The sequence below is a fragment of the Biomphalaria glabrata genome, chromosome 4 (assembly GCF_947242115.1).
Source record: "Biomphalaria glabrata chromosome 4, xgBioGlab47.1, whole genome shotgun sequence".
Taxonomy (NCBI): domain Eukaryota; kingdom Metazoa; phylum Mollusca; class Gastropoda; family Planorbidae; genus Biomphalaria; species Biomphalaria glabrata.
In genome coordinates, this window is record NC_074714.1 from 30,904,278 (window position 1) to 30,919,199 (window position 14,922).

The 14,922-nt window shown below is 36.3% G+C and overlaps 1 protein-coding gene across 3 annotated transcripts in view; it reads right to left on the reverse strand.

Annotated features, from left to right (window-relative positions):
• Positions 1–363: 363 nt before the first annotated feature.
• Positions 364–14,922, reverse strand: part of LOC106079271 (ribitol-5-phosphate xylosyltransferase 1-like) — a 51,550-nt gene continuing 36,991 nt past the window's right edge. For all 3 annotated transcript variants that reach the window (XM_056026216.1, XM_056026217.1, XM_056026215.1), the window contains exons 5-7: positions 8,804–9,109; positions 8,101–8,271; positions 364–6,592 (exon numbers count right to left, since the gene is read on the reverse strand). In XM_056026216.1, the coding sequence (XP_055882191.1) occupies positions 6,163–6,592; positions 8,101–8,271; positions 8,804–9,109 (907 nt within the window). In that variant the 3' untranslated portion in view covers positions 364–6,162. The remainder of the gene's footprint in view (positions 6,593–8,100; positions 8,272–8,803; positions 9,110–14,922) is intronic.

Sequence of the window (14,922 nt, forward strand, 5' to 3'; positions counted from 1 at the left end):
AGCGCTATTCAAATTAAACGAACTAATTGGAGGTGAAGGAGGTGTGTCATAGGAAATTAGAAAATTGACATCCAAGTAGAAAGTGCTACCTTCTAAAATGAGAGAGATACAAGACTAAAGAGATATATACTGCTTAGATCATGTTACCATTCATGTTACTCGTACAGATTCCTAGTATTTTAATACATTAGACAAAGGTAGCTAACTGTGGAGATTTTTTTTTCTATCAGTACATTATTTTTTTAAAAAGACACACTCCATAATGTTGAATGAAAAATATTTTGCTATGAACTCAAACACTACTCGAGGTAATGATAGACATATGAGCTATCCAATGATGAAAATAAAGAACAAGAGATACTCTATGGTTTTGTGAAACTGTAATTGTATACTTCAATCTCAGTTTACATTGTAACATAGTTTTAAGTGACAACATCTCAACAATAAATAAATTAGCATCAAACTTATATACACACAGATCTGAACATAGAAATAATTTGTGTAAATAGTTTTATAAATAAAAACAATGTAAACATTCAACCATTTGGTAGGGCTGGGTGGGTGTTACACACACACACACTGGAACACACATACAAATAATGTGTTAAAAAAATTGTATGAGGAACAACCAAAGTATTTAATAAATAGATCAAGGAATTGTATAAAATATGTAATTAATAAATAAGTCATTAAAATAATAAGATAATAATAACACTTTTCTTTGATATATAGGCCTAATTCACATTTCATATTCTTTGATTGTTTTGTTTTTATTGTACAACTAGACATTCACTTTTTCTTATTGATATACACATGACCAGACATTTCTTTTGAAAGTCAGCTAGGATTGTTGGCATGAATGCTAATTACCAAAACAGACCATTGACGTCTTTTTTTTTCCCCAGACTTTCTGTCAATTTAGATTTCAATTGTCTACAACAGTTGTGGATGTGAAAACTACAAAAAGAAATTGGTGTCACAAAAGTTTCCAAAGAAGAAACCCAATACTAATGCAACATTCTTACAGTTACTGATGTTGAGCAATTTGTATTGATATCAGAGGGAATTAGAAGTTGTGCAAACTCCTAGACCGAGTGTTACAAGACTATAACTGGCTCATACAATATAGACCAGTACACATCTGTCTATCTGCAACTGACCAAATCTACCCATGCCACGTATGCGGCCGGCTTTTTAAAGCGAGGATTGGACTTTACAGTCATCTTCGAGTCCATGGGAAATAAAAAATGTGCTCATCTTCGACCACAAAGGAGGAGCTCTATGATAGTAGGCCTACACCTAAATAAGAGTTGATTAGAACTCTGTACAGATTTAGGACTGAATTTAAAGGAGTGAATTACTTTGATTAAAAACCAAATTGTTGTTAACACGTTATCATTTTCATCACAATGAACAATGTATAGCAGCTATTTCTGATGTCCTGAAATGTAACCCAAACACTTAGAGTTATAACTGGTAACTAACCACTTTAACTCCATTAGCCTAGACAAAACAATCCTGTACAAACATAAGTACCTCAAACAATGTATTGATATAAAACAAGAAGAGAACTTAGTCTTCAACCAACTAGTCCTGATAGTGACTACAATCTACATGGAACAATGTTGCAGCCTAACTCTAGAACAAAGAAAGAACTTTCCATTTTATTATATAAAGCTTGTGCTAATATGTTTGTAGTATGTCATTATTTGTTGTAGATGTTTTTGTCTACAATAATTTATTTCTCTGTGGTAACACAACATGCTGTCCAAAGTGGTAGATCTAGACCTGATGTGCTAGTGTTGAAAGAGCTGATGTCAGAGGTGGTAGATTTAGACCTGATGTGCTAGTGTCTAAAGAGCTGGTGTTAGAAGTTGTAGATCTAGACCTGATGTGCTAGTGTTTAAAGAGCTGGTGTTAGAAGTTGTAGATCTAGACCTGATGTGCTAGTGTTTGAAGAGCTGGTGTCAGAAGTTGTAGATCTAGACCTGATGTGCTAGTGTTTAAAGAGCTGGTGTCAGAAGTGGTAGATCTAGACCTGATGTGCTAGTGTTTAAAGAGCTGGTGTTAGAAGTTGTAGATCTAGACCTGATGTGCTAGTGTCTAAAGAGCTGGTGTCAGATAGTGTTTCCTGAAAGTGCATTTAACTTTTAAATAATTATTTTGTATCAGGTGGTGTTATTAATTCAGTGTCATTTTTTTAGATCTAAACATAGAATCTACACCAATATTAGAAAGAAGGTGAAATGTTTGAACAGTATTATACTGAGTTGAAGAATTAGGCAAAAGAATTAAATTTGACAACCTTCAAGATGAACCTTTCTGAGATTAATTAGTATGTGGCATACAGTCAGATCAAGTGAGAGTAAGACTTCTTAGAGACACAGACTTGACTTTAGAGAGAGTATAATTCATGCTGATGAGCATACCCATAACCAAATGAAAGGACTACAGGTAGATACTGCTAAAAAATCAAAGAAAGAAGATAGAAAGCCATTCAAAAGGTCACTGACAAGATTTCAAAGAATTCTTTAACAAGTGTTATTAGAGATTGCAGATCTTGTGGTAGATCTCGTGAGCTTATGGACAGAAATGCCAAAAATCTTTTCGCTGCGCAGTGTCATTCAAAACATTTCAAGGATGTAGTTCATTCACTGGGAAATAAATATAAAGCAAGCCAAGGAAATAAGTTATGGTGCAAGGCAATTGGAATTGACAATAATGTTAAGAAAAATTGCTACCTCATGCTGCACTAGACAGACCATGGAAAAATGTTGCAATTGACCTGTTTGAATTAGGAGTGCACTGGATAGTCGCTAGGCTTTGGCTGAATATTCGCAAATTTTCACTATTCGGCTGCCAAATATCACTGCCGAATACTAAAAACTACACAGTAGTACCTATATTTCTATTAATATTGTTAGGTGCCTCTGCGCTAAGTTTCCAGATACGTCAAACACTTTAATAACGAAACAACCCAGGCAAAGGCCAACAACGTAAGGTAAGGGTAGTCAACGCTGATAAAGAATGTGAAGAAGTTTAATATTTAATGAAGGGAACAGTCAAATGGCATCAAACTAAATCTCTACGCCAATAATCATCAAGTGGCCATGATTCAATAATGTCAGTTCTAAATTACATTAACATTTATGTTTCAAATAAAAGAATATGCTTTAAAACTATGATTATGCACCATCTTTCAGTACAAAGACAAGGTGTGTTCATCTAAATTGAAATAAAACTTTACATTTTAAATTCGCATTACATACAAAGCAGTGATGGCTGGCACATTTTTAAATTTAGTCTTGACCTTTGAATGGGCTAGTTAACGTGTAATATTCCTTAACTATGTCATGCTAACCAGACATATGTCTGGATGTGCAAGTATATCTCCAGAGCTAGAGATGAACAACCCCCACCTTCATTTGTTTGTTTAGTCCATAACATTGTGTTCATAGATAGACAGGTGACCACATTATGTCACAGCCCAAAAGCTTGCTGAGTCACTCAATTTTATCATAGCATTAATTATCATTTATTTTTTTATTTCAATTATTTCCCCTTTCTAGGCCCAATTTCACCACCAAACCCCACCTTTTCCTCTTCTGGCTAGACACCAAACAAGCCACTCATACACGTAGTACACGAGCACCGTCACACTTCGGCATAATCTAAGGTTTAAGCTATAAGTAGGTTAAGAAATAATGTTTACTGCAAATGAATTAATCTAAAACAATAAATATTGACCTACAACGCTTCAGATTCCAACTGTTAATTAACAGTTACTATCAGTATTAAGCCCTTGAAGCCAGAACCAGAAGCGGTCCTTGGACTTTAAATTAAAAGCCTGATGACCAGTTGTTAGTCTGAAATTCATGAACACATACATGCGAACACTATAAAAGCCAGATTGCATTTTACCTTTGAGAGATTTACATTAGTAACTAGTTCAATATATATTAACCTATTTTACATTGGCCATGCCACATACCCCTTTACAGTTGGTGGACTCGTACATATACACACAGTAGTTTGTGATAGGCCTATCTGTTTATAAATACTGTTAAGCTTTAATTCATCAATCATTAACAGAGTTTAAAGCAATAAAGTAGGTAAATAAAAAGAAAACAATTATTATGAATATAAGTATGTTATTTAACAGTTTTGCAAAATGCTCAGCAACACAAGACATGTAGATATTCGGCTCTGACCGATTATCATATTTTAAGTATTATCCGGTGCAGCCCTAGTTTGAATGGCGGAACAATGACTACTTGCTAGTAGTGGATTATTTCTCCTGAACTTAAGACAAAACAGCGGAAAGTGTTATCAGGGCACTGAAAGGTATTTTGCTAGACATGGCATACCAGAAGAAATAGTGAGCCACAATATGCCATTCAACAGCTATAAATATAGTCTTCTACTGAATGGGGTTTTAAGATAACCAAATCAAGCTCCAGGTCAGCCATTGGTCAAACTGAGCTGTATATTGGTATCATAAGTGGACTGCCTTCTGCACCATCACAACAGTATTCTTCACCCAGATCATACATCATAAGGATGAAATCAATGATTTCTAAACAAGAGTTTTGATGTAGTTCTCTGGGAACTACAATACAGATGAAGACACCAAACAACCAACTGTTAAAACTAACGAAAGAAACAGATGTGTAGATTTATGTCTAGAGAACTTGTTGTGCCAGTCAAGACTACCAGAAGTGGTCGAGTTGTTAAAGTTGCAAGTAGAAATCAATCTTAAGAACTTTAAAAGTAAAGATGTGCTAATATGTTTATATTATATCATTATTTATTGTGAATGTTTTTGTGACGTAATAAAATGATAGTCTTCAATGTCTACTTTTATCAACACAAAGTCTCTGTTCATTAATTGTTATGTTTAATTGTCTACAATAATTTATCTCTCTGGAGTAACAGAACATAACTCAGTTTAAACTTTACCTCTTTGGAAGTTATTAACAATGGTCATATCAAAAGTATGTTGTTTTTTTTAAACTGAAGTTCAATTAACTGTACATGACCCAACTCAACAAACTCTGTTTCTTTAAATTACAGACTCACAATCAACATAGACCATGAGATTTCCTATGCATAAGAGGGTATACAATCATGTTAATTCCCTTTAAGGCCTTGTGATCTATAGGGCAGATGATATAAAGGTCATCAGTTTCTGTCGCCCATGGTTAATGAGAGTGTCATGTGGCCAGCACAAAGACCAACCACCTTTACTTTCCCCAACTAATGTCAGGCACCTATTAGAGCTGGCTGGACTCAGAGGTGACCTAAGGATCCTGAAATTAAAAATCCAAGTCTTCACCAGGATTCAAACCCTGTACCCCTTGGTTTGGAAGCCAAGTGCTTTACCATTCCGCCAAGGCACCTGCTATACAATCAAGTTAGCGATGAAATAAAGTAATAAAGAAAAGCGGCAAAATTATACAAACTCCTTCTGAACATTACCATATTTGTATAGGAAATGAATATTATTTATATAGAAAAATTGTAATAGAATTTGCTACTGGTACTAGCTAAATGTGGATTTTATTTTTTAACAAAATTATTTAATTATTGTTTTTTGTAAAGTGAGATTTGAAAAAAAAAAAAATTTGATATGCATCTATCTATTTAGAAGCATTTTATTTTATTTCACTAAAACTTAAATCTATTTAGAAGTATTTTATTTCACTATGACATAGGTCTATTTAGAAGTATTTTATTTTATTTCTCTTTGACATAGACCTATTTAGAAGCATTTTTTTTTATTTCACTATGATTTAGAGAGTAATGTGAACAAAGTATGATATAAATTGTTATGAAAGATTCAAATAATATTGCCACACATTTTCACCTCATTGATTGTGCTCCAGAAAGGAGAATGCAATTCATAAATCTGTCCAAGAAATCTAACAGGTCAACATAATCAGGTTTGAGTGTTTTTAACCTATCAGCTAGAATGAAATCCAACAATACTAAGTCAATCAATATATAAATGACTAATGCTATTGATCAATGCACTGTTGACTAATGTTATTCTATGTATAAATCTCATAGAATCAACTCTAATGCTTTATGAACACATCATTGAATAAGAATAACATAATATCAGTTCATATTATACCCGTTTGTACATACATTTAACTAATGCTATCTGACGCTACTTGTAAAAAATGTTGACAATAAAACATTGACTAGTCTATCTCTCATCCTCATCTTAAATCCACTATACCACTCAACTAATGTTTTTCTACGCATTCTTCGCTCAAGGTCACTCAGGGTCGCTTCTTTATGTAACAACAAATCTATTTCCTGAGTCCAATTTTTCACATAAATAACAGGAGCATTGAACTCTTTTAAAAGCCTTAGTGGACTGGTAAAAAAATGTGAGTCTCCAGACCTGGCTTGACAAAGTCCAGGTGTTAGAACATCTTCAATGACTGGAACTGAGCCCAGGGACATAGCTTCATAGATTCGATAACATTCTGTGTTCAGGCCAACAGGGTTAAAGGTCAACTCACTGTTGGACAAGACCTGGACATATTCTTCTCTACTTTCCTCTGTCTCACTAGGCATCCATCTACAAATAAACAACAAAACTTATCAGAAATGAACAATTTAAAAATAGTAGAAATAAAAATAAAAGAATAACATAAAAATAAAAAATATTTTCTAAGGAAACTTGTTTGGATTTTCAAATTTGAGTTATTAATATATTTAAAGTCTTCGTAAAAAGTTTTAACAGTAAAAATTATACCATTTTTTTATTTAGATATTTAAAAACATCTATAACATTTAATAAATTAGAGAGTAAATTCTTAACATTTCAAAAAAAATAACGGGATTATATGATACTTTGTTTTTAAGTATTGAATATGTCACTCCCCTTTACAATACTAAAAGGGGATTACATCTTACAAAGCATTGCTTCATTCTTGCAGTGAATGAATGATAGGTCTAGTTACTGCCTAGTCTATAGGTTATGACAGTCTTTGGTACAGTTATATAGATAAAAAAAACAGGAAAACCAATGCGAGAAAAAAAATTTCATCCCCCCCCCCCCCTTTTTGCCCAAAAAGTAAATAGACTGTGTTTCTAACTGATTTTAACAAAATGGTCGGTGTAGGCCTAGCCTAGAACTTTAGTAGACTTCTGTACTTGTTAAAGAATAAACACCATGCATTTTTTTCCTAACGTGTTACACAATAGTGGGTTGTATATTGAGTGGTCAGGTACAAAAAAAAAACACTGACATGGTTGGTCCTTTCACTAGTTACACAGATCAAATATTTCTGAACACCTTTTTTTTCTTTGCTTACTAGATCTAAATCTAACTCAAAACACTTCAATCTATATTCTATTTCTTTTACAAGATTTTAAACTTTACTGTAAGGAGTAAAGTCAATAGAATGTGTGAACGATTTTTGTGTGTAAGAAGAATGTTTGTAATACACATCTTCTATAGATAGATGGTGCCATAGCATAGAATGATGTAGTACTAAGAGCTTAATTCAGATCTAATATAGAGATCTAGTCAGAGTAGTAGGATAACCCTAACCCTAACCTATGCATGACTAAATGCATGACGCGTAGGACGTAATCATCTTCTTTTTTGAAGTAACGTCTGTATTATATAAGATAACCAACTCTAGGGAAAAAAAATAGCATTTCCATCCACATCCCTCCCTGCCCAAAAGTAAATAAGCTGCATGTCTGAATGGTGTAAACAACCTGGTCAAATAAATCCTACACATTTAGAGATTTCTCACGTCACATGGAACCTGGAGAAAATCTGGAGAAAATCTTACCATTTTGAAAGCGCAGAAAAATTATGCCAGAAAAGCATCAGCTAATGAGTTACTTTTTAAAATAAAATGAATATTATATCTATTATCTGTAAACATATTCTATCAAACATTGTCAAAACCATTGGAATTTCCCTTTAAAATAATGTTTTTAATTTAATAATACTGATTTTAAAAAGAATTTTTCACATTCATACACCATTTCCTCCCCTTTAATAAAACCTGGCAGTGTAGTAGTCTAAAGAGATTGCATGACATATGGAAAGAAACAAATACAACTTACTCTCGTCTTGGTTTAATAAAACCTAAATTTGTATAAGAACTGTTGTTGATCTGACAAAGAAGAGTTTCTCTGGAGGAGTTTTTGTAAACTGTACCAAGAAAATTAAATAAATACTGCCTGCGTTGATCAATCTGTACATCAGAACTCTTCACATTTGGAAAGCTTCTGTAGCTGTTCAGAAAAAAAAACAACAACTACAGATCAAGGGGAAAGTAAAGGCTGAATGAGATACAAGGGAGGTTAAAACCATGTCCAAAATGACTACAGAAGGCTAATACTGAATAAAAAAATTTGAATAGTAGTGAAGACAAACTAAATGGTCAAGTCGAACCTTTCTGAACGTTTTAGGTATTAAAATTATAATATAATATAATTTGTAAAATTAAGAAAAAAAATCCTCATTTATTTTCATAGCCGCTTTGAACATAATAATAATAGGCCAACTGCCTTACTACTTGGAAAGATTGACCAATGATTGACCAATGATCAAAAACTACATGAAAAAAAAAGGTCAATCATTACAAACTTCAGATGTATCTAGTGGTTAAAAATAGCACAAACTGACAAAATATTTCAATATGTGTGTTGACCATATAGATTTGTATGCTATACTGGTAAATAACCCTCTAAAGTGTGCTTTTAAAAAAACATAAAATATCATATTATTAGGGAAAAGCATATTATAAAATGTTACAAAACATACGTAGCAACTCCAAGTGGCCACTGATAGAAATGAATATTGTCTATCTCTGGACTGTCATAGACTAAAAACACAACTTTGACCAAGCCACCATTGTGAGCCATGTAAGGATGGATCCAGGAGTTGTTACACTGCTCATTGCCCAACAGAACAACTGCTGCATTATGTAGATGGGGCAGTGTTACAAGAAGCTCCAACCACATTTTGCTGACCTCCACCTTGGCAGTCTCCCTGCCATTTAACACCAGCAGCAAGTTCTCAGTGGATCTAGGAACTTTGCTTGGAACCACACCAGGACCTGTTCGGAATCTGAAACAAATGGTAAAAAAAATTCTTAGCACTCATGAAGATACAATCCCAGACCTAAATATATTATATCAAGACTGGACATCAATTTTCTTGTAAAGATTTAATGTTCACTAGTCGACCGGAGGCGTAGCATACGCCGCTATTTTGCATAGCCTGTCATAGGCCACTACAACCTATGCGACCGCAGTGGGCCCCCACTTTTAAAGGATCCGCACTTTCATAGGACCTGCGCTAATTCAAGGTGTATAAATTATTAAATTAAACAATTTTTTAACTTAAAACAGATTTCCCGCGCCCTCATGTTGCCAGGAGGTCGACAATTCCCAAAGATCGATGTTGGTAATTCTTGCTATTGAGCGGGATCTATGTAGGAATTATTATGATATACTGTAAGACTTTGCTATACGCAAGGCTCTTAAAGTAATTCAGTACATAGTAAAAAATGAATAAAATGCAAAGACGAATTTATTTTCGAATACAAATTCTTAAATTTCACTTATTGTCCGCTTCCCTACCCAAACTTGTCCCCGCGAAATCCGTTTCGAATAGGGCCTCACAATGCCTTACTATTTAGTGTTTGTAAAATGTTTTACATGTTTTGGATGTTCCTTCTGAGTTAAAGATAGTTTACTTTTTAGTCCAAACCTCCCGCAAGACGAAGGGGGTTGGGAGCAGGCAGGTTTGACAGTCCAGCGCGCAGCCATCCGTAGCGACGTGTAAATACCCACGTGTTCTCCCCTCCACCCTCTTGTTATTTCGTGGGGTGACTCCGCAGAAATAAGAGAGTGATCTTTCCTTTACTTCTTGCTCATCCAAACTGTTGAGGGAAGAAGAGAATTATATATATAGATAGATAGATAGCATACGCTGCTATTTCGCAGGGCCGGCCTTAGGCCACTGCAAACCTATGCGACCGCAGTAGGCCCCGCACTTTCATAGGACCCTCTCTAATTCAAGGTGTATAAATTATTAAATTAAACCATTTTATAACTTAAAACAGATTTCCCGCGCCCTCCTGTCGATTTACCAGGAGCTCCTGGAAAGCTCCCGAAATAGCTAAATATACGAAAAAATCCCTAAAATATACGGAAATATAAAGACAAAAATTGGCATTTTAGGGTGTCATTCAATATGGAAAACGCCTATCTTACGCGCGGCATCATGTCTCAGCCATAATTGTGTAATCTGGTGAAAGAAGCTTCTCGTACCTCAAACTAACGAAGAATTACTTGAGGTCAACAATTTTCAAAGATAGATTGAAACATTTGGTAATTCTTGCTATTGAGCGTGATCTATATAGGAAACAGAATTATTATGATATACTGTATGACTTTGCTACACGCAAGGCTCGTAAAGTAATTCTGTACTTATTATCCGCTTCCCTACCCAGACTTAGCCCCGCGAAATCCATTTTGCATAGGGCCCCAGAGTGGTTAAGTCTGGCCCTGCTATTTAGTAGATTACTTAGATTAGTTCCTTGTCCAAACCTCCCGCTGGACCAAGGGGGATAGGATCGGGCAGGGTTTGATAAATTTAAATGACTTTCAAGCGCGCAGCCAGTCATCCGTAACGTGAATACTACTCTTGTTTTCTCGTGGACTATTCGCAGAAATAAGAGAGTGATCTTTCCTTTACTTCTTGTTTAAACTGTTGAGGGAAGAAGAGAATTATATATATAGATTAAAGTTTTCAATATGCAAAAAAATGAAACACCAAATAAATGTGTGCCTGAAGTGACTCTCTGAGAAAATGAATGATTTTTAGTTTTTTTTTTTAATTTCATAGAGGTTGCCAGATAATAATGTAGTGACATGGGATATTTCTTCAGGCCACACCGGCCACCCTGATATCCACATGACCTTTATTCCCTAGATGGCGTCTTGTGTCCGTGCATAAAAAGGCAAAACAATGTGGACACTGTCCATTCTACAGGCATCTCTTGTCACTGTAAGGACTACATTACTGGACCTACTTTATCTCCACTTCCTTTTTGTACCTGGTTCTACATCATGTGTTTTCGTATGGCTGCAGGTCTTTAGTGTACAATAAACATTTCTAATCAGCAATCTAGTTGCCTTCATCATTTATTTATTTCTTCTGTGCCAAATCCACCACAAAAAGACAACTGCAATCAGGGATAGTAGAAGCCATGATGATAGAAAACATATAGTTGATAACCAAGGAGAATTTTAAAGGACAGCAGTTGTGACAAATGGACAAAGTAGCAAATGTGAATAGCAATAAAAAAGATTTGACAGTAAAAATCAGAAAAAACACAGAGACTACTGACGTGTAACAAGACAATCTAACATGCCTCTTAGTTATGAAATACTAACAAGAATGAAACTGATCAACCTCAATAAGGATGTCCTGACAGCCTAAATAAACAACTTACTCACTTGGGATAGGCAGAAGATGCTAAACACCTCAGAGCCGCAAGTATACCAACACTACTTGAATGTTTCCATGATTTTAGAATCAAGCTTCAAGGTTGGCATTTAGTTTATCATCATCTCTTTCTTCTCTGCTTGGGGGCTGGTCTAGACCAGCTTCCTCCAGGCATCTCCAACTGTCCAAAGGTCTTGTCCATCTACTTGGGATTTGCACATAATTCTGGGCAGTCCACTTTCATTTTCATTGAAGGTTCCAGGTGAGAGCTTGTCTTATGATGTTTGCTCCAGGTGATGACTTGTCTTGTAATGTTTGTTCCAGGTGAGGGCTTGTCTTGTGATGTTTGCTCCAGGTGAGGGCTTGTCTTATGATGTTTGCTCCAGGTGATGACTTGTCTTGTGATGTTTGCTCCAGGTGAGGGCTTGTCTTGTGATGTTTGCTCCAAGTGATGGCTTGTCTTGTGATGTTTGCTCCAGGCGAGGGCTTGTCTTGTGATGTTTGCTCCAGGTGAGGGCTTGTCTTGTGATGTTTGCTCCAGGCGAGGGCTTGTCTTGTGATGTTTGCTCCAGGTGAGGGCTTGTCTTGTGATGTTTGCTCCAGGTGAGGGCTTGTCTTGTGATGTTTGCTCCAGGTGAGGGCTTGTCTTGTGATGTTTGCTCCAGGTGAGGGCTTGTCTTGTGATGTTTGCTCCAGGTGATGACTTGTCTTGTAATGTTTGTTCCAGGTGAGGGCTTGTCTTGTGATGTTTGCTCCAGGTGATGGCTTTTCTTGTGATGTTTGCTCCAGGTGAGGGCTTGTCTTGTGATGTTTGCTCCAAGTGATGGCTTGTCTTGTGATGTTTGCTCCAGGTGATGGCTTGTCCTGTGATGTTTGCTCCAGGTGAGGGCTTGTCTTGTGATGTCTGCTCCAGGTGAGGGCTTGTCTTGTGATGTTTGCTCCAGGTGAGGGCTTGTCTTGTGATGTCTGCTCCAGGTGAGGGCTTGTCTTGTGATGTCTGCTCCAGGTGAGGACTTGTCTTGTGATGTTTGCTCCAGGTGAGGGCTTGTCTTGTGATGTCTGCTCCAGGTGAGGGCTTGTCTTGTGATGTCTGCTCCAGGTGAGGGCTTGTCTTGTGATGTCTGCTCCAGGTGAGGGCTTGTCTTGTGATGTCTGCTCCAGGTTAGGGCTTGTCTTGTGATGTCTGCTCCAAGTGATGGCTTGTCTTGTGATGTCTGCTCCAGGTGAGGGCTTGTCTTGTGATGTTTGCTCCAGGTGAGGGCTTGTCTTGTGATGTCTGGTCCAGGTGAGGGCTTGTCTTGTGATGTTTGCTCCAAGTGATGGCTTGTCTTGTGATGTTTGCTCCAGGTGAGGGCTTGTCTTGTGATGTTTGCTCCAGGTGAGGGTTTGTCTTGTGATGTTTGCTCCAGGTGAGGGCTTGTCTTGTGATGTTTGCTCCAGGTTAGGGCTTGTCTTGTGATGTTTACAGCAGGCTTGCGATGTGTGATACCTTTTCCAATGGGCTGCTGTTTGTTCTTTGCCACAGTTCCTGATTAGTGATATTGTTTGGCCTCCCCAAGGGATGTGAAGATTTTCTTCCTGGTATTGACGGTGGTTCTCCAGGAATCTGATCCATTTAGTATTGGCTCTATGATGTAAGATGGTCCTGAAGAGTCTGATTTTGGTATTGATTATTTTGCAGAAACCCAAGTGTTTTTCAGTTGAAAGAAGGCTGCTCAGGCTTTACCAACTTGTTTGACTAGATGCTAAGTGGAGAAGAATTACTACAAAAACATTGCCATGTACATCTCTAGCCTTGTGTTCTTACAAAACAAGTATTTGATGTGTACATCTCTTGCCTTGTGTTCTTACAAAACAAGTATTTGATGTGTACATCTCTAGCCTTGTGTTCTTACAAAACAAGTATTTGATGTGTACATCTCTTGCCTTGTGTTCTTACAAAACAAGTATTTGATGTGTACATCTCTTGCCTTGTGTTCTTACAAAACAAGTATTTGATGTGTACATCTCTAGCCTTGTGTTCCTACAAAACAATTATTTGATGTGTACATCTCTTGCCTTGTGTTCTTACAAAACAAGTATTTGATGTGTACATCTCTAGCCTTGTGTTCCTACAAAACAACTATTTGATGTGTACATCTCTAGCCTTGTGTTCTTACAAAACAAGTATTTGATGTGTACATCTCTTGCCTTGTGTTCTTACAAAACAAGTATTTGATGTGTACATCTCTAGCCTTGTGTTCCTACAAAACAACTATTTGATGTGTACATCTCTTGCCTTGTGATTGCCTTTCTTTCACAAATACGTTTCACTAAGTTTTTTAAAAAAGAAATCGTCAATTGGTTATGTAAGAAAAGATGAACCAGTAACCAGTAACGCTGCCTGCACAGTTCTAGGAGTAAATCCCCTCTACGTATTCACACACGAACACTTATTCAGCCCCTCTGCGCCAATCAAATAATACATTGACATTTGTCATTATACTTGAAACTAACCCCCCCCCCCCGCTTCTCAAATATCACATGCAAGATTGATTATATATTATATTGCTTTAAGCATTAAGAAAATAAAATAACTGATTGGAACACATTCTTTCCGCGTTGATGTTATATGGAATCATGTCAACAGAGAAAGAGAACCAATGATGTTAAACTGGGAATATATGTGAGAGGAGAAAGTATTATAACAGACGATTTCAGTTGACCAAAAAAAAAAAAGCCTCCACCAATATATTGTATACACTCCAGCAGTAATCTCAAGGCTAAAGTCAGCGTGAGTCCACACAGTGACATGAAGTCACGTGCACACTGAACAGAACAGTGGAGTGGAGTGGAGTGGAAGAAGCAAGATGGTACTAGCTCCAAATACATTGATGAATTGGAAGAAAGCGATACACAGTCTAGTCAGTAACATGTGTGTGTGTGTGTGTCGGTACAAGTTTTACCATTCTTACTCTTAGAGCATTGCACTTTGTTCCTGGATGGAATCTTTGATTTGAGGCTCACATAGAGCAGTGTGTGGCTGGAGAGCTGAGTTGATCTCTGAACTAATGGTAGGGGTCGAATTCTAAATAAATGGGACATTCCATTCGAACACATTGAACCTTTAAAGTTTGGTGGATTAGATAATGTAGAAGTCCTATTGGTATTTAAAGTTTGGTGGATTAGATACTGTAGAAGTCCTATTGGTATTTAAAGTTTGGTGGATTAGATACTGTAGAAGTCCTATTGGTATTTAAAGTTTGGTGGATTAGATACTGTAGAAGTCCTATTGGTATTTAAAGTTTGGTGGATTAGATACTGTAGAAGTCCTATTGGTATTTAAAGTTTGGTGGATTAGATACTGTAGAAGTCCTATTGGTATTTAAAGTTTGGTGGATTAGATACTGTAGAAGTCCTATTGGTATTTAAAGTTTGGTGGATTA